Source organism: Daphnia magna, linkage group LG2 (genome assembly GCF_020631705.1).
Source record: "Daphnia magna isolate NIES linkage group LG2, ASM2063170v1.1, whole genome shotgun sequence".
In the NCBI taxonomy this organism is placed as follows: Eukaryota; Metazoa; Arthropoda; class Branchiopoda; order Diplostraca; family Daphniidae; genus Daphnia; species Daphnia magna.
The window spans coordinates 13,345,336-13,362,020 of record NC_059183.1 but is presented as its reverse complement, the minus strand read 5'-3'; the positions used below and the strand labels follow the sequence as shown (position 1 = coordinate 13,362,020).

Genomic DNA, 16,685 nt, shown 5'->3' with positions numbered 1-16,685 from the left:
ACAACACAGCCGCTGTGGCGCTTTCGTTATGGGACAGAAAGACTTTCAGGCCAAAAAGGCAATGGGAGGGCCCGCCATAAGCGTGGCAAATTACACCACGTATGTTCATATTAGCTATCTGCATTGATACCTTCTGATTGCAGACAAGGCAGAGTCAGAGTCATGGATCATGGAACCCTGGTTGGTTCACGCCAAGAGGAATCCCTATACCGCGTTTCGTTGGTCTTTTTGTCTAAAATTTCGATGGTTTTGGGGCGGGGCACAGTGGTGGAAAATCGAATCAGAGTCATCTATTGAGAGAAACTGAGTTATTCAACGGCCATTGTCAGTGCTGGGAAGCCTCCCAGTCCCAGGTCAGTGTTTCTTTTCGAACTTCAATTTTTCTGGTGTCGTCTGCTCCGTTCGTTTCCTTATCGTGTTATGATTGGCTGTTGAATTTTCAAACACGTTTCCTGATTGGTGCATTCATCACACACCCGCTGGAGACTCTGACTGCTATTTCCGAAATTAGATACGACAGACGATTTTCCACATGTGAACCAACCAGGTTTCCATGACTCTGCTTGTAGCGATCGACCCCAATTAGCCAAATTCGGGGTAACCACCCCGCCCCGCCCCGGAAAACGGGAATCGGGGCTGAATCAGGGTGCCACTTCGTCAGCCAAGGCGGGGCGGGGCAAAAATCAAGGTTAACCCGCTTGCCCTGACGCCATTTGCAAAAATGGCGCCTGAATTCAAACTACGAGGTTGGGTCGGGTTTTTATCGAGGCAAACCGGGGTGAACTCCCCGATTTTTATCATAATAATCGATTTTCGACTCGATCGATTATGTTTTTCGAAGATCGATTCATTGAGTTGCATCCCCGATTAGGCACCCTGATACAAAAATTTTCACCCTGAACGCCCCGCCCTGAGCCCCGATTTTCGAAACCCGATTGGCAAAATGCACCCTGATTAGGGTCGGGGCCGATCCCTACAACCTTGCAGTTGCCACAGAGTCATATTAGATGGTCAAACTACGCCCAACGTCACTTTTCGCAAGCCTCGCTCCCTCCGATTGACCTGCACCAAGCGGATGTTTGACTAGGAAAGGATAGCGTTTTGCATTCTAGTGCATCAGGTCTCCGCATGGTGCAGGTCGCACATAAAAATCTGGCTTGCGAATAGTGACGTGGGCGTGGCTTATTTACAGGCGTTTAACATGGAATACTTAAACCATCCAATCCATGACTCTGCTTGCCAGCTGCCACTTCGTTACTCGTTGAGTTAGACAAATCTATGTCTCTATAAGTCCAAATTAAATAAATTTTACAGATATCGATAGCCCTCATCAAAAACTATCCATTTCTGGAAAAATTATTAAAAAATATTCATAAACAAAATATTTGAGACAAGACGTTTTTTTATAGTTTTTGCGCTCTATAGATATACTCGACCTTATTGACAGAACTTTGGGGGGCGGGAGTATTAATTTAAGAGTGAATTAGATTAATAACTCCTAAGTTAAATTTTTTTCAACTAAAAAATATAATCCTTTTTCAAATTTTTTGTCTATGAACACTTATTCAAAATTTTTTTATAGAAATAGATAGATCTTGATGAGTGCTATCTATTTCTGTAAAATTTATTGGATTTGGACTTACAGTTTTTCCGCAAAAAAATTGTTTTAGGGAAATGGGGGTTACCCGATACCCATCAAACCGCACCGACCTAAACAAAATTTTTAAATCGGTTTACTACCTTAGTATAAACTTTTAATGTAATAATTTTGCACAAATGGATAGATCTTATCAAGAGCTATCCATTCCTGTAATTTTTTTTTTTTCAAATATAGAGCTTATAGTTTACTGATTATAATCCATGCTCCAGTTCAAGGATGTGACGTTTCCCGCGGCAGATTTCCGATAAGCAGGACTCGGAAAAAACATTTTAAAAATCACAGTTTTGCAACATGATTTCTAACGGAGAGGTCGTGGTTTTTGCTATTTCCATGTTATTCGGAGTGTGTGCAGAAAATTTTCATTGTGGAACTCAACAGCCGTTCTGTTTCTGGACCCGGAATATTCCCTCAAATTGGATTACTGCATACACTGATTGCACACAAAGGGGAGGATCGCTCGTCTCTTCCGAGCATTCTGCTGTAAGAATCATCCTTATGTGTAACACAACTTTTCTAGTAACCTATTTTTTGTCTTTGTCACCTCCCTTTAGTACATTGAAGAATGGATGTCTTCCATGAATATTAGCTTCGCTAGCGGTCGAGTATGGTCTAGTCTGCGTCGAATCAACCAGCGTTTTCAATTTCTTCATCACCAACCGGGTAAATCATAGATTTTTTCCATTTTTTTTCCATTGATTTATTTCCCTTATTTTTAAGGATTTAAATAATTTGACAAAAATGTGCTCATTATGAACATTATTGATGGTCTAGAATTCCAACTGATATCACCATCTGAATGGGTACCAGGACATCCGTTACTTCAGTGGTCTGCCAAACGGGACTGCGTTGTTGTTAATCAAGCGGATGCTGTACGAATCTGTAGATTGCAACGACTCCTTTCCCTTTGATATGTGCCATCAATATAAATAGGAAGAACGAGCTCAGCAATCTCGGTAAGTGATATCACCAGAAATGATTCGATGTTATACACCACATTGCATGCTCATATTTCAGATTGACGCTGTACTTGTGTACTATCTCTCCTTTTTTTTTTTTTTTTTTAGATCTTCCACAAGGGGTTATCCGAGTTGAAAGTGGAGGCAGACCCGTTAGACTTTCAACAGAGCATCGTAGCAAATCACTTAGAAGTTTATCGAAATGAAACAAATTTGATGCTCAGATGTAAGGTTACGTATGATGGGACTAGGAAGTTGGAGTATTCGTGGATTAAGGATGGCATTTTCTTGGGAAATAACAATTCGGTGTGTTCCAGATTAAATCTAAGAATGAATAGTTGAATAATAATGAGGTTTATATTGAACACACAGATCTTGATTCCTGCTTTAGTTCATGACAAGAGCAAGGGCATATCGGATGGCGGCGAATACGCTATTTACCAGAAACAAGGGACTTATCAATGTCAGGTCAAAGAGTTTGGCGCTGTGGAAGTAACGACATCGAATGCCATAATTGTTACATATCACAGAGTGCTGAACGGGATCGTTTCAATATCCCTATCCAATTTGACAAAAAATTCCGTGAACACTGACGCAATTATGGGAAGAGTACGAGATTTCATCCACGAGGTATTAAGTTATGGAAGTAGCTACTAATAGTGTGTTCATTGAATTTCAGAATAGGTTTGTTATTTGTTTTTATCGTATTGGTAGAACGTTCTTGGAGATAATTTAAAACTTAACGACGTCGAAACCTCATGGGACCCATTATATTCTCTACCTCTCAGATCAGGTGGAATAGAATATCGGTATTCGTTGTACGTTGACATTGCTAGAAAATACCCGGTAAGAGATGATTTTTTACGTACTCAACACGTACAAGACGAGAATACCGTGCATTATTATAATTTGCATCAAAAAATTTAATTTTGATTGGGTTGTTTTCGCATACTTGGTTCATTTACATTTATTTTTACATCCAGGACACAACCTTGTACCACTGCTTAGACGTTATCAGTGAAAAAGTCGGTAGCAGTTTACAGCTACGTAGTCTTTTGCAAGTTGAGAAGATTAGCGTCCAATGGGCAACTTACTGCGCTCGAGAAAACGTTATAGTTTCCGCTTCTAACTCTCCAAAAGAGTTTCAATCATTTTGGCCGTCCTCTTGGCCCACTTCAGTTCTCAATCCAACCAGCGGAAATATCTTATGTGTTTACGAAGACAACCGTGCCGAACTGTTAACCCGACAATGTTTACCAGATTTTTCACTAGGTGCATCCTTAACACCGGTGAATGCTGAGGTATCTTATCGCTAATATTGTTTTGTTTTTCTATATGGTGCAATAAATTATTTTTCATACTGATTAAAAAGAAATGCGCTCGGCTCATCACAGAACCCGAGAATCGTTGTAGACATGGTTATCAGTGGATGGAGACTAAGCAACTGTGCTTCAAAGTCACAGAAAGCGGATCTTGGAATGAAACTATGGCTGCCTGCATGAACGAATGGCCTTTAAATGACACAGAACCTATTGATTACACTACCCACCATTCTCTAGTTGCTCACTACCTGCAGACCGAAAAAAAATTCAAAGAGATATGGCTTCCTGTTCGTCGATCTTCCGTTTACGGCCCTTTCCTTTATTATTCGTCAATTAACAGTGGTATTCCTCTTAGATCTTTTTTCAAGTTCATCGGTTTTCGTTAACTTCTTCTTGTCTTAAAAAAAAAAAAGCCCCTGAAAGCATAACCTGGACGGCCGAAATCGAAACCTGGAGAGGTTCGATAGAAGAAGACGAATGCGTAATACTGACTCAGAATTCTGGGAACAAAGTATCATCCTGTTCCCAAAAAGCGATACCGGGTGCCTGTGCTTATCGACCTAGACTTACCGCCTCACCGGATGCATCCATTAACTTGTGCTCACCCCCTTGGAATGGCTACGTAATTGAGCAAGGTCGACTAACTTGCTTTCGCCTCGTTCAAAGCGAGACACCCATGGATTGGACACAGGCGAACCAGAGATGTCATCTTGAGAACCGTGGAATAACAGCTAATGTTTCCATGGCCACGTTTGAGAATGCTGGAAAAGTTCATGCGTGGAATGTCGCCCGATCGAGCAAACATTTTTCCGAACTAGAATCGGCCTGGATCGGTTTGTTTTGGTCAGAAACTAAACAAAAATTTTGTTGGGTGAACTTCGAGATCGACTGCTTGTTTGAACACTTCAATTGGCATCCGTCGACTAATTGGACAGCTGGTCACTACGGCATAATGGGGGAATTCTGGGATTTATTACCCTACAACTCAGGATTTCGTTATCAAGTTCTTTGTCAGGCTGTGATCTACTTGGACGCAACCCAGAATATCAGAGTACGTTCTGATAGAAATGACGTAATTCGAGTCGAATCAAACCAGGAAATGTACCAGAATCTGGCTCCACAATCCTTTGACAACTTGTCAGAATTCTTTTCTCTGGGCTGGAGACCGTGGATTTCTGACAGTTTACCGGCAATAAATGTAGGAATCGACATCAGGTGTTATCTAGACGGAGAAAAGATTAAGACTATCAGTCTCTTTCCTGCTGAATTTAACCTTCGTCCAAGTTTCAAAAAAGCAAATACTTTTAATTGCGAAGGTTGGGTTGGTTGGCCACGTCGATTCGTTCGATCTGAGCCCATCATTGTCCTACGTCCCCCAAACTCTAACATATACGTGATGCTGCTAGACAGCAACCAAGTTCAAACTGAAAATCAAAACAATTCGATAAATTTCTTACCTGACCCTCTAGCAGACATCAGTAGGCGTTTAGAAAGGTTGGGCGCCAAAGGAGCCACCGTACTAGTTACAGGTCATCGTCGATGGAGCTATAACCAGAAAACTCGAATTCTAGTACGAATGGTAATCACTAACATTTCATCAAGTCCACATCGAAGCTGGCCAGAACTTGTGAAGAATGAATTCCTTTATCAACCAACGGAAGAAGGCTATCACTATGAAGTACTTTATATTCGAGATTCGGACGCTTGTCAGGAAGAAACTTTAACGGCGTTTGGAACTTCGGAGCTGCTCAATATAACATGGGTCACAATACCCGTTGGTTTCACGACAGAATCCTTAAACCCTTGTGAAGCTGTGGATGGCTATCCCATTTTACGAAGATGTTTAGGCACTCATAACACTGGAGCCTTCTGGGAACCTTTTACTGTAAAAATAGTTTATCACTTTTTCAATAGAATTTCTTTACTAGTAAATTTCCTAATTTATCCTAAAGAACCAATCATTGCAGTTCAACAACGTTACTTGCAGAGAAGCAACGAATGTACTGACAAAACTACGTCGACTGACAGACGACGTGTTTACCAACAATACTAACCCGTCTGAAGCTTTGGTTACATTGGCTGAAATTGCCGGGACCCAATGGACAGAAGAAGCCAACAATACCAGTAATAATATTCCTACCGGAGTGGAATTCGGCCAGGCCGCTCGCCTTCTTCATGCTAGTGTACAGCGTATTCAACAGCCTTCGATGCGAGAATTTCAAGATATTTCACAAACATTAACTGCTGTAAGACAAATATTTACCATTTTTGATCGATTTACTATTCGATTCTTCAGTTCCACGAATACCGTTGAATTAAAGGCATGGTTTTCTTTTTACAGATGTTAACTTCACCGAATCAACTTGAGCAAGCGCAGTCTTTACCAGGAGTATCAAACAATCTGATGGAAAGCCTGGAACGGGTAATGAGCCACGTTATCGTACCAAAAGAACAAGATAGCGTGATATTCCATCATCCGAAAATGGCAACTGAATCTATCAGGAATCCACGGAATGTAGTGGGGTATGGCGCCAATCTGGGGGGAAAAGACAACTTGGAAATTCAAAACGGGTCACGAATTCTGCAGAACAACGCTCAAAGCGATTTAGCGGAAGAACTTGTGGATAGGGATATCGCCATTATTCTGCCTGTGGATGAAATTAGCAGAAGAGCAGGACTCAGCAACGCCACTAGTTTAAGGCTTTCTTTCAGCGTTTTTCCCAATGCTGACATCTTTGATGCTCGACCTGTTACTTCTCTTTCGAATAGTGATGCATCTATGCCATTTGTCGTGGATAGCCCAATTATCGTAGCACAAGTGGGTAATTCCATCATTTCCAATTTGAACCAAAGTGTTCGTATTTTTTTCCGCTCGCGATCTCGGCACAATCTAGCGGTCCAACCTGTGTGTGTCTTTTGGGACAAGTTCTCGTCCATATCGGGAGGTTGGTCTTCGTTCGGATGTCAGTACGTTGGTAGGAGCCAGGATCTATATATTTGCGAGTGCAATCATCTAACTCCACTAGCTTTATTATTTCCTTACTTTGATCAAGAACAAACGATGGATTACCGTCATCGGCTTGTCCTTAGTCTCATTTCCGTAATAGGCTGCGTTACCTCGATGATTGGTCTTTCCCTCGTGATACTGACATTTTTGCTGTTTAGACAATGGCGAAAATCTCTAGGTAACAAAATTCTTTTTAATTTCTCATTGGCTCTATTTTGCGTTACGGGATGTTTCCTTTGCGCTGGTTTGGTAAAATTTGATTCCAGAATGTGCAAAACTACCGCAGCATCTATGCACTATTTCCTTTTGGCTTCTTTTGCATGGATGGTGGTGGAAGGAATTTATCAGTACCTAAATTACGTGGTAATTATTGGCGCTCAAAATTACAAATCATGTTTCATGCGGAGGGCAAGTCCGCTTGCTTGGGGGCTTCCCATATTACCTGTTCTGGGGATTTTCATATACGACCCCAATCAGTATGCAGTTGGCGACAATTTTTGTTGGATAAAGCTCGAAACATTTTACATAGCTGTCTTGGCTCCAATATCTATTATTCTCTTGTTCAATATTATGATTTTCATTAGTATCCTCAAGAGTGTAGTTTGCTTACGTATTCGGTCAAAGTTGAGAACTTCGCAATCAGTGACGACGCGCTCGTGGTACGAGTTTCGTATGGCTGTTTGCATTTTTTTCCTGTTAGGTCTGGCCTGGGTATTTGGATTTGTATCAATTGGAGACGCTCGGCTCGTCTTTGCCTATCTCTTTTGCATCTTTAACTCTATGCAAGGGTTTGCGATTTTTGTCTTCTTTGTTTTCCGGGAGAGGAACGCACGTACATTATGGTTTGAGTTCACTCGTGTGTTTGGGGAACAGAAATTAAACTCCACCAGTAAAACTCCGCAGTTGAGTGGTTCTTCAGACTATGTACTGAAACCTGCTTCAAAATACTAATATTAATCATTTCAATATTTTTCCAACACTTATCCCCTATATTGTCTTTTTTTACAAGCTTATAATTTCCATATGTGGGTACCACAATAAATATATAGATGCCTGTTACTTGTTATGCCTGATGAAAAGATAGTTTATTTCACTTTTGAAACCTTAAAGATGATAAGTTTAATGATGGAGGCCAGAGTAAATTATTGTCCATGTCACCTTAGGGAAAAAAATAAAACATTTCATTAATATGGCTTGACAAGAAATCCTACAACTATCTAATCTCACAAGGAAGCCTGCAAAAGAGGTCATGAATCCTTCTTTGGTCAACTCCCAAACACCACCATACTCCTCTTCATCAACAGACTGGAAGGATGTGAAGTAAATATAAAGAATACCAGCATTTGCTAATGCAAATCTAAAATTGAATAATTCATTAACATTCTTTTCCAACGACTGTTACACTCAATATAAAACTCACAAAGCAAGACCAATGAATCCTTGCAAGGAAAATACACCCCAAATCAAACCTAAAATGACAGCAAGTATTTGTCGGGCCCAATAAATAACATCAAGAAATTCATCCTAAAGTAATGTGAATAGAACAGAATATGAATTTCACAAATGTTGTTTGTTCCGACCGTGCAAATGGTATGACTTTTTTAAATACCTTATCAGGCCATTCGGAATTTTTCGAGAAAATTCTGTTCCAGACTGAAGGAAGTGCGGGTTTATCTTTCTTGGTTTGCATGTCAAATTTCGTTGAAAAACAATACGAATAAAATCACAGAAAAATGTATTTTACCACCAACACAAGAAATATGTGTCAGTCAAGCTGAACGTACAAATTGTAAATGAAGCAGACTACACGAGTACACGACTAAGGAATACGGATCGACTATGCATAATCCAGATGAAGCCGGAATTCATATGTGTTTGCGGTTAAGGATAATTTCCATAGATGGCGTTTATTTGTTTTTGGTCTTTTTCTTTTCGACAATAGCGGGCAGATAGAAGCAAAGAAAAGAAACAAATTAACACAAATCATGGATGCTGACGGTACAAAAGAAGAGAGTGAATCTAGTGACAATCGCGATCCCAATAATGAGCAGAGTGAAGGAGCGATCGGTGGATTTCTGCAACCATCAGCCAGTGCTTCCACAGGTAACCATGACAGTTTTCACAAGAAGCATGGTATTTGTGCTTAAGTATTTCAGTTAACTGTTCTGAGTCTCTGAAAAGTTAGTTTGTGAATTCTAGGAAGCATGAGGAATGTTTTCTTAGTTTTCTAATTGAATTCTAAAGAATACTAATATGTCGTAGTCCCACTGTGTAAACTAATATTATGTAAATTTTTATTTTTTCTGACAGAATACAGAATTAAACTACAATTTTTGGGATTTTACAGGTGCAAGGGAAGACAACCCATTCTCATTTAGGCATTTTTTAAGACGTTCTCAGAATACTGGTCCATGCCCCCAGCCTGATCAACACAGAATGTCAGAAGAAGAGTTTGAAGCCACCCGGTGTGGAGGGGCAAGACCAAAGACCAAAACAAGAACTTCAAGACATGGAGTTGAGAGTGATGTAAAAAGCCCCTGTGGACTTCCAGACTTTGTTCAAGACTATCTGGGGGTTGAACATGATTTAAACTCAGCTAGCTATTTAAATGGATATCATGTTCCAGATCAGGGTTTTGGAAATAACTCAATTTCATCTGACAGTCCCCTAGATCTCCCAAGGAGCCACAGTCCTATACATGCAGCTGGTAAGATATCTATGTTCTTTCCATCTACCTCATAGTTCAATGACTTTTGCTTTTAGGAGCAATGCCAATACCTTTGGACATAGCAAACTTTGCCTCCCCCCATATAGAGGATGATGTTGAGCAATTGGGTACATTAGATTTAGCGAATTTGAATTCCTCTATTATTCTTAACGATGTACAACCTCATGAGGAACCAGCCCTTCCTGACGCAGCGCAGGTGAGCCATGTTTTATAAGCGTCCATCGCTTTGTAAGTTCTTTGTTAACGATAATAATACTTTCATCTTCAAGGCCCATGAAATTAACAACAATGAAAACGTAAACAGCCTGACTCAACTCCCTGATTTTCTTTCCGATGGCCCTATGCAATCTGGTCGAATGAATCAGGAATCGATAGAAGCCTCATCCGGAAATCAAGTTACGCCTCACAACAGCACCATACTAGAAGAAAATGCACGATTGCGACAGCAACTAGAAATGGCTATTACAAATGAACGGATGGCTCTCGCTCGGTAAAAAACAAAACAAAAGCCAATTTGAAATTTCAAGTGGAGCTGGAAAATTGGTATTATTTTTAGGATTGACCGACTAGAAACACTTCTAGAAGAGCATCGACGGAGAGAATCAGAAGAAGCTTCGTCCCTGGAGCGGTCGATGGAACAGATCGAGTCCAATTTGAAGATTGCTACGGTAATAACTTTATTTGTCCAAAATTTCTGAAATGGTTATAGTTTGTATTATACCTGAGTATAGCAACGTGCCACGCAATCGGAAAGCCAAGTTGTCCAGCTGAAGAAAGAAAACCGACGACTTCAGGTAAGCAATATAACCGCCGCTTAAACCCGTTAAATTCAAGTTGGTTCTAACCAGGACGAAGTGAAGAGTCTGCAAGAAGCTATCCGCCTACAGTACAATGAAGAAACTAGTTCAAGTCAATCCCGAAGCCTGAGCCACACTGCACAAGAACTCCAAACAGCTGCCAACAGTGCTGAAAGGTCCATCAGGTACAGCAACATCTTAATTCGATGTTAAAGTGCGCCGAAGAGTGAACGTTTATTTATATTTTTAGAGATCTTTTAGCGGGTGTAGACCATCTGCGTGTGGTGGCAGCGGCACTACAAAGCATGGAACGTATCGAAGAAGTACGAACAAAACGCGAAAGGGACAAATAAAAGAACTTTTTAAAGCCATTATTAAACGAAAATGATCTCGCATAATCGTTTTTCTCCTACGCTGGTATTATTTCGACTCTCCTTGATACCAGGGATATTCCGCCCGCAGGATATGACGAGCAAACTATTTGCATCGTATCTGCCTATCGCCTACTTTGATTTGTTATTTTGTACTTTAATAACATCCGCATTACATGAAAATTTGGCACACGCACATGCGCGAAAATATATATTATATTCCATTCCATACTTTGTTTGATCATAAATCAGTTTGGGATATTCTGAGTTAATATTTGTTTTGAATATTTTTCAATCGAAGATTTCCATCGGGTCAGTACCGGCATCTTCAGAATTTTGTTTAACCAAGAAAGAATTCATTCTTCGTTCCCCCTGACATTCTGGAACATTGCCATCATCGATGAAAAAAGATGATAACAGGGTTTGCGTCTCCGTGTGGGCCAACTCGGTTGTATCATCATCGTCGCTTATTTCATTCCATGGCGTTTGCGTTTGTATGTTACAGAGATTGAATGGTCGCAAAACGGCGTCTTCATCCACTGTTTGAGTTTCGGCGCTAAAAGCTTGTAGCCCTAACCACGGACTACAAGGACTGTGGGGTGATTCAGGATTCAGAACCACATTGAAGTCAACATCCTCCGTTTGCGTGCCAAAGTCTTGGATCTAGAAAGTGAGGTTGCAATGCTTGGACATTTCATATTTACTGCATTCTTATAAAATGGGCTTACCTTAGATACCAGGTTGCTTGTTTCTTCTTGAACTGTGTTCAACCATAAATCAGGAATACTACTATCTGTCTGAGTTGAGACTTCTCTCTTCTCTGGCAATTGATTAGAAGGGCTAGTTAATGCCAGTTCACTTAGAGCAACAGCTGCTGATAATCTGCTGAAAACAGCTGCATCCATTATATGCATTGAACATTCCTGTGTGCTGTTTTCAGTTAAGCTTTGAGATTTGAGATGATCATGGCTATTTGATTGCAAAATTATAAATTGTGAACCAGCAGAAAAGTTGATTGATAAAGAGTGTGCAGTATTGGGAGACTGAATATGTTTCCCATTAGTTGAATCTATTCCAATGACTCTAGATAACCAAATAAAATAGTTGAATGTTATCAATATGAAAAAAAAATATTAATCTACCTGGGCAAAGGACCTAAAGGGTGCCTTTTTCTTTTTGCATGGGTCAAAAGAGCTTCATTGCTCTTGTACACAACACCACAGGAACACTTGAATTCTTTGCCGCAGTAACTCATGTGGCTTTTCTGAAGAGTTGTGGTCCCAAATTTTTTCAAGCACTTGGTACATTCATATATTTTTGTGTTGTGGACTTTATCATAATGCTGCATTTAAAAACTGGCTGAACTACAATTATGCACGGTTTACGATATGATAAACCTACCTGTTTCAAATAACGATATTTCTGGAAATATAACCGTGAACCTTCGCTGTAAAGGCAATCGGCATACTTGCAATTGAATTTTTCTTTTTTCTGTGAGTCGGCCATTGGTATGTGCTTTTTCGCGCAAATCAGTTTCATCCAAGAAAACCAAGAGCCATTTTGTGGTGTCGAATGTTTACTTCTGTTCCTAAGTTACTGCGATCGGTTATCGTCTGCTATGTTTTGAATAAGATGCTGGAGGAACATGTGGCGCGGGAATTGCCTTCCCTAACAAAGTGAATTTCGTTATTTTAATTGATACAGTAATTATAAAAAGGAAAATCAGTGTTGAAAACTACTATTTAAAGCGAAACAAAAATGTGTGATTCGGATGAGGACCTGAGTTCCATGTCTACTGTCCCTTACGAGTATGACGCCTCGGACTGTTCGGACAGCATATACGATAAGGAAACCCAGGCTATTGGAGAAATCGGCAATGGTGAAAACAAAGCTGGGTTTCAGAAACCCAGTAAATGTATCTTGAGTGCAGATAATGTGCTTTATGATGGTCCAACCCAACCTCTTAAATCCATCAACTCAGCTGTAATATGCAAATCCCCAACAGCTGTGGGGCAAACTTCGTTATTAGAAACAAAGCAGAGACCTACAGAAGACTTTGACTCTGATTGTGACACAATACCAGGATCTCCAGTTCTGTGTCAGGATCCCCTCTTTGATGAAGTTGATTTCCAGCAAGCAAAAACACCACCTACCAAATCTACGATGATTTTGATTGATGACGATAAAACCCAGCCCCTTCCTGCACTGCATCCTCCAGATATTGGTATATTAAACCAAGACTGTGCAAGCCCAGAGATTGCTTTGTATGATGGCCCCACACAAAGGCTCATCATTACCAATCAAGTCACACTTAGCTGTTCCCGTGAAGAAACTTGTACATCACCATCACCAACTAGCCAAAACACATCTATATCAGATTTAGAAACTCTTCCCATTTCTCCAGTACAATATAATACAAAAGTGTACCCACCAGGATGTCACGAGAAAGGTAGTTCCGGGAGAGAGTCTGCAAGAGCTGTAACCCCTTTGTATGATGGCCCAACCCAACCACTGTGCGTTCGTTCTAATACTGAACCGATTTCTGTTGGAAAAATGAATTTTGGTTTATCGGCAGGTTGGAGAAAATATAAAGTAACCCCAGATGGATATACCTAATCATCTTTTGTTGCATTTTCCAGAGTCCAATCGTGATATACTACCACCGGTGAAGAGAACTAGTACTTCAAGTGATATGGATATTGAAGATGACAGCGAGGATCGAACCCAGGTCAATCCTAATTTAATGCATTTCTCTGATAGGGTAGCTTCTCCGGGTTCGACAGTTATACTAGAGAAAAAAGATGAGGATTCTGATTGTGAAACCTTGCCGTGTTCTCCAGTTCACCCGCTGAGTTCCATGGAAGAAGTCCCCCTCACCCAGGGCATGAAGGATAGAAACCCGCTTCAGGGGACAGAAGCCTGGAGTGCTTTAAAAAAAGTTGACAACTGGGATTTCGAAGCTGGCGATTCGTGTCCTTTATCTCCGGATCTCTTTGTTGTTTCTTCACCTTGTCCCGAACCAAGCCAAAATTTAACTGCCGAATCCGAAAAGAACGATGAGCAAGACGCCAACAATTCAGTAAACGATCCTACCCTAGAAATGGATCGCGTCACTATACCAGTTGTATCCCCCGTCTTTGATTTCCATGGCTCAGATAACGAAGAGACAGATGAAGAGACACAAGCTATTTCCCCGGCGTTCCACTTCCAAGGATCGCCAGCCTTTGTTGCCGAAACCCCCTTCGTTCCCATGACACCCGTTGTCTCCAAAGAAATGCCTTTCGTGGCAGAAACGCCTTTTGTGGTCGAATCACCATCAGGTGGCGAAGAAACTCCACGGAAAAAGAGAAAAATTATCCGTCGATCTGGTCACGCCTGTCGCCAACTGCTACCCGAAGCCAATTCCTCCATCAGTAACCGAACATCAACCCCACACGATATGGATCACGATAACAGCGAAATAGAGCGCCGAGCAAGGGAAGACACCGTATCAGTCGAAAGCGATTTCGAACTTACCTTTGCTTCTCACTATTCTGCATTGCCCACGCCGACAGCGTTTGCACCAGCAACAGATCCTCCTTTTGTTGGCTTTGAAGCTACTGAAGTAGAAGAGCCAACAACTCATTTGGAGAAAATTCGGCAGGTCATCGTCAGCGATCAAGTAGATTCTTTGGAAGAGGCAAAGGCATCCCAGGATATTGCAGCTCCATTGGTGCCATCAGATAAGGCAGATGCTTCCACGGTGACTGAACCGATCGATGTAAAATTACCAACTCTTAGACGATCCTCTCGCAAACCTGTGCCCAATAGACGAAACACATTAGACTTTACAGAACCAGATCGCGTGGAAGCTGTCGCGCCCAAACGGCGTACGGTTCAACTATCTAAAACAGCGGTCAAAGTAGAGGTAATGTCTTCCGATGAGACGGATGCAGCTGAAAATGGGCCGACGATTAAACGTCGTCCAGGTCGGCCACGGAAAAAAGTCAAGGAAGAGCCACCTGACCAGACAGATGCTGTAGAGGCTGTTCCAGCAAATAAGCGGTCTTCTAGACGACCGGTGAAACTTGAGGTCGGATCAATGGATGAGCCAGACATTAAATCCGTTGCAAGGGTAGCATCAGTCTCGCTTCCCTTATCCGACGCAACTGAATCGGGTGGGGAAAATCTAGTAGCGACCAATCGAACAACGCGAAATACTCGTGGTGGACGAAAGAAGGTTGATGCAGCCAGTGAGAGTGTTACTGGGCAAGCAAAAGCCACCCCACCCGTGATCAGTAGGAAAACAAGGAACCAAGTCAAACAAGAACCGTTGAACGAATCGGTTAGCGAAAGTGCCTTGAACAAGACAACATCGCAACGTCGAAGTAAACGCGGCGTCAACAACAACACCGACACGTCCTCGATCGCATCTAATTCGCCATCCGTCCAGGAGGCCACGCGTAGGCGGAAAAGACCTCTGGCTGGCCAGGTAATTGAAACGTTTTTCTTTTTTTTTTAAAACAAAATAATGGAAATAATTTTGACGTAGGTTCGAGTCTTATTTACGGTCATCAACGATGATGGCGAACATGACAAAATAGTGGAAAGCCTCGGTAAGACGCCCTGGACTTTAGCACATTTTATTTCTAATTCACTGATGGTCAAATTAATTGGTGTGTTTAGGTGGCCGAGTTGTTACGACATTCAAAGACTGCTCTGTCTTGGTGACGGACCGTATTCGCCGCACTCTCAAATTCCTTTGCTGCGTCGGCCTGGGCACCCCGATAGTCGGTGTCGAATGGTTAACTAAATGTCGTTCCAGCAGAAAGTTTGTAGGTAATCATTTATGCAAGTGATATTCATAAGTTTCAGGTTATCTTGGTAATATCGTTAACGTTTTTTTTTTGTTTTACTTTGACAATGTTGCAGATCCATGGTTGCACTTGCTCTTAGACAAAGCGGGCGAGGAAAAGTTTAATTTCAAACTTTCTGAAAGTCTCGAAGTTGCGAAAGAGACTCCCCTTTTGTCTGGGTGGATTTTTCACGCCACTCCATCCGTCATACCGAAACCGGTTGAAATGCAAGGTAGAATTATAGTTCAATTCCCACCCACCTCTTTTTTTTTTTTTAATTTTAACTTCATTTCCTTTAAACTTTGAAGAAATCGTGGAATCGTGCGGCGGAATTTACTTCGAAGAAAGCGACAATTCAGTAGACGACAACAAAATCGTCATTAGCTGCGAATCGGACAGGAAGACTTGGCCGTCATGGAAGAAAAAATGTGCCACGCTGGTCGACAAAGAGGCCATCCTTAGCGGTGTTCTAAAGCAAGTGTTTGAGCCGGACAAATTCAAATTGGACGTGTAGGTGCTCAAATATCAACATTTTCTCATGAAATGGACACTTTCTCCCGCCTCCTCCTTTCCTAGATTATCATTATTCTTTCCCAGTTGATAATGGTATTATATAGTGCTACTATTCTTTAATTTTTTTTCCTTTTATTAACCCATCTACTTATAATATAAATGGTCGTTCGTAATGTCGTTTTTCGAAAGAAAAAGACGAAAAAAGGTACAAGAGAACTTTGATTACAAGCTTATACTTATAATAATGGCTCGTTACTATGTAGGGAGAGTGGGCCGAAAGAAAGGGAAGAAGCCGACTGTTAGAAAAGCTAATCGTCTCGGACTGTTCACTGAGGTGACTGTGGACGACTCCAGACCCAAACATGCGTTCCCAACACAGTCATGTGCGGCTGATACACACTGAAAACAAGGCAACATTTTTTTTTTTTTTACGTCAATCCTTTGTTAACGGGATCGTGTCGGGTAGAGACAGCGAAGATTGCGATCGTGACATGAA

At 41.3% G+C, this 16,685-nt stretch overlaps 5 protein-coding genes across 7 annotated transcripts; 3 read left to right on the top strand and 2 right to left on the bottom strand.

Moving 5' to 3' along the window:
• The first annotated feature begins 1,835 nt into the window (after positions 1–1,835).
• Positions 1,836–8,004, top strand: LOC116915300. Of its 2 annotated transcripts, none has more exons than XM_045170122.1 (11): positions 1,836–2,140; positions 2,212–2,320; positions 2,432–2,613; positions 2,725–2,922; positions 2,989–3,246; positions 3,331–3,462; positions 3,600–3,917; positions 3,989–4,280; positions 4,352–5,823; positions 5,906–6,184; positions 6,280–8,004. In XM_045170122.1, exons 4-11 carry the CDS (start codon positions 2,833–2,835, stop codon positions 7,894–7,896), a joined length of 4,458 nt encoding a protein of 1,485 aa, XP_045026057.1. In that variant the 5' UTR covers positions 1,836–2,140; positions 2,212–2,320; positions 2,432–2,613; positions 2,725–2,832; the 3' UTR covers positions 7,897–8,004. The 2 variants fall into 2 exon arrangements, with proteins under 2 accessions (XP_045026057.1, XP_045026056.1); XM_045170121.1 differs by having other exon boundaries at positions 1,843–2,140; positions 5,891–6,184.
• Positions 8,005–8,008: 4 nt separating this feature from the next.
• On the bottom strand, positions 8,009–8,776 carry LOC116916114 (respirasome Complex Assembly Factor 1). Its single transcript, XM_032921308.2, has 4 exons — positions 8,555–8,776; positions 8,366–8,469; positions 8,173–8,302; positions 8,009–8,103 (listed from the first exon to the last, which is right to left on the bottom strand). Exons 1-4 carry the CDS (start codon positions 8,633–8,635, stop codon positions 8,065–8,067), a joined length of 354 nt encoding a protein of 117 aa, XP_032777199.1. The 5' UTR covers positions 8,636–8,776; the 3' UTR covers positions 8,009–8,064.
• A 65-nt stretch (positions 8,777–8,841) lies between these two features.
• LOC116916110 (paramyosin) lies at positions 8,842–11,068 on the top strand. The gene is made up of 8 exons (XM_032921304.2): positions 8,842–9,048; positions 9,293–9,652; positions 9,709–9,869; positions 9,943–10,163; positions 10,230–10,341; positions 10,405–10,467; positions 10,522–10,655; positions 10,721–11,068. The coding sequence occupies exons 1-8, from the start codon at positions 8,931–8,933 to the stop codon at positions 10,821–10,823; spliced, it is 1,272 nt and encodes a 423-aa protein (XP_032777195.1). The 5' UTR covers positions 8,842–8,930; the 3' UTR covers positions 10,824–11,068.
• Positions 11,025–12,451, bottom strand: LOC116916111. The gene is made up of 4 exons (XM_032921305.2): positions 12,243–12,451; positions 11,984–12,183; positions 11,570–11,924; positions 11,025–11,504 (listed from the first exon to the last, which is right to left on the bottom strand). The coding sequence occupies exons 1-4, from the start codon at positions 12,378–12,380 to the stop codon at positions 11,133–11,135; spliced, it is 1,065 nt and encodes a 354-aa protein (XP_032777196.2). The 5' UTR covers positions 12,381–12,451; the 3' UTR covers positions 11,025–11,132.
• On the top strand, positions 12,452–16,603 carry LOC116916105 (mediator of DNA damage checkpoint protein 1). 2 transcript variants are annotated; one of them, XR_004390435.2, is made up of 8 exons: positions 12,452–13,416; positions 13,481–15,312; positions 15,373–15,436; positions 15,507–15,659; positions 15,753–15,908; positions 15,985–16,282; positions 16,379–16,394; positions 16,453–16,603. XR_004390435.2 is itself a non-coding variant. In XM_032921292.2 (6 exons), exons 1-6 carry the CDS (start codon positions 12,600–12,602, stop codon positions 16,188–16,190), a joined length of 3,228 nt encoding a protein of 1,075 aa, XP_032777183.2. In that variant the 5' UTR covers positions 12,452–12,599; the 3' UTR covers positions 16,191–16,309. The 2 variants fall into 2 exon arrangements, 1 of the variants encoding a protein (XP_032777183.2); XM_032921292.2 differs by lacking the exons at positions 16,379–16,394; positions 16,453–16,603 and having other exon boundaries at positions 15,985–16,309.
• Positions 16,604–16,685: the final 82 nt, after the last annotated feature.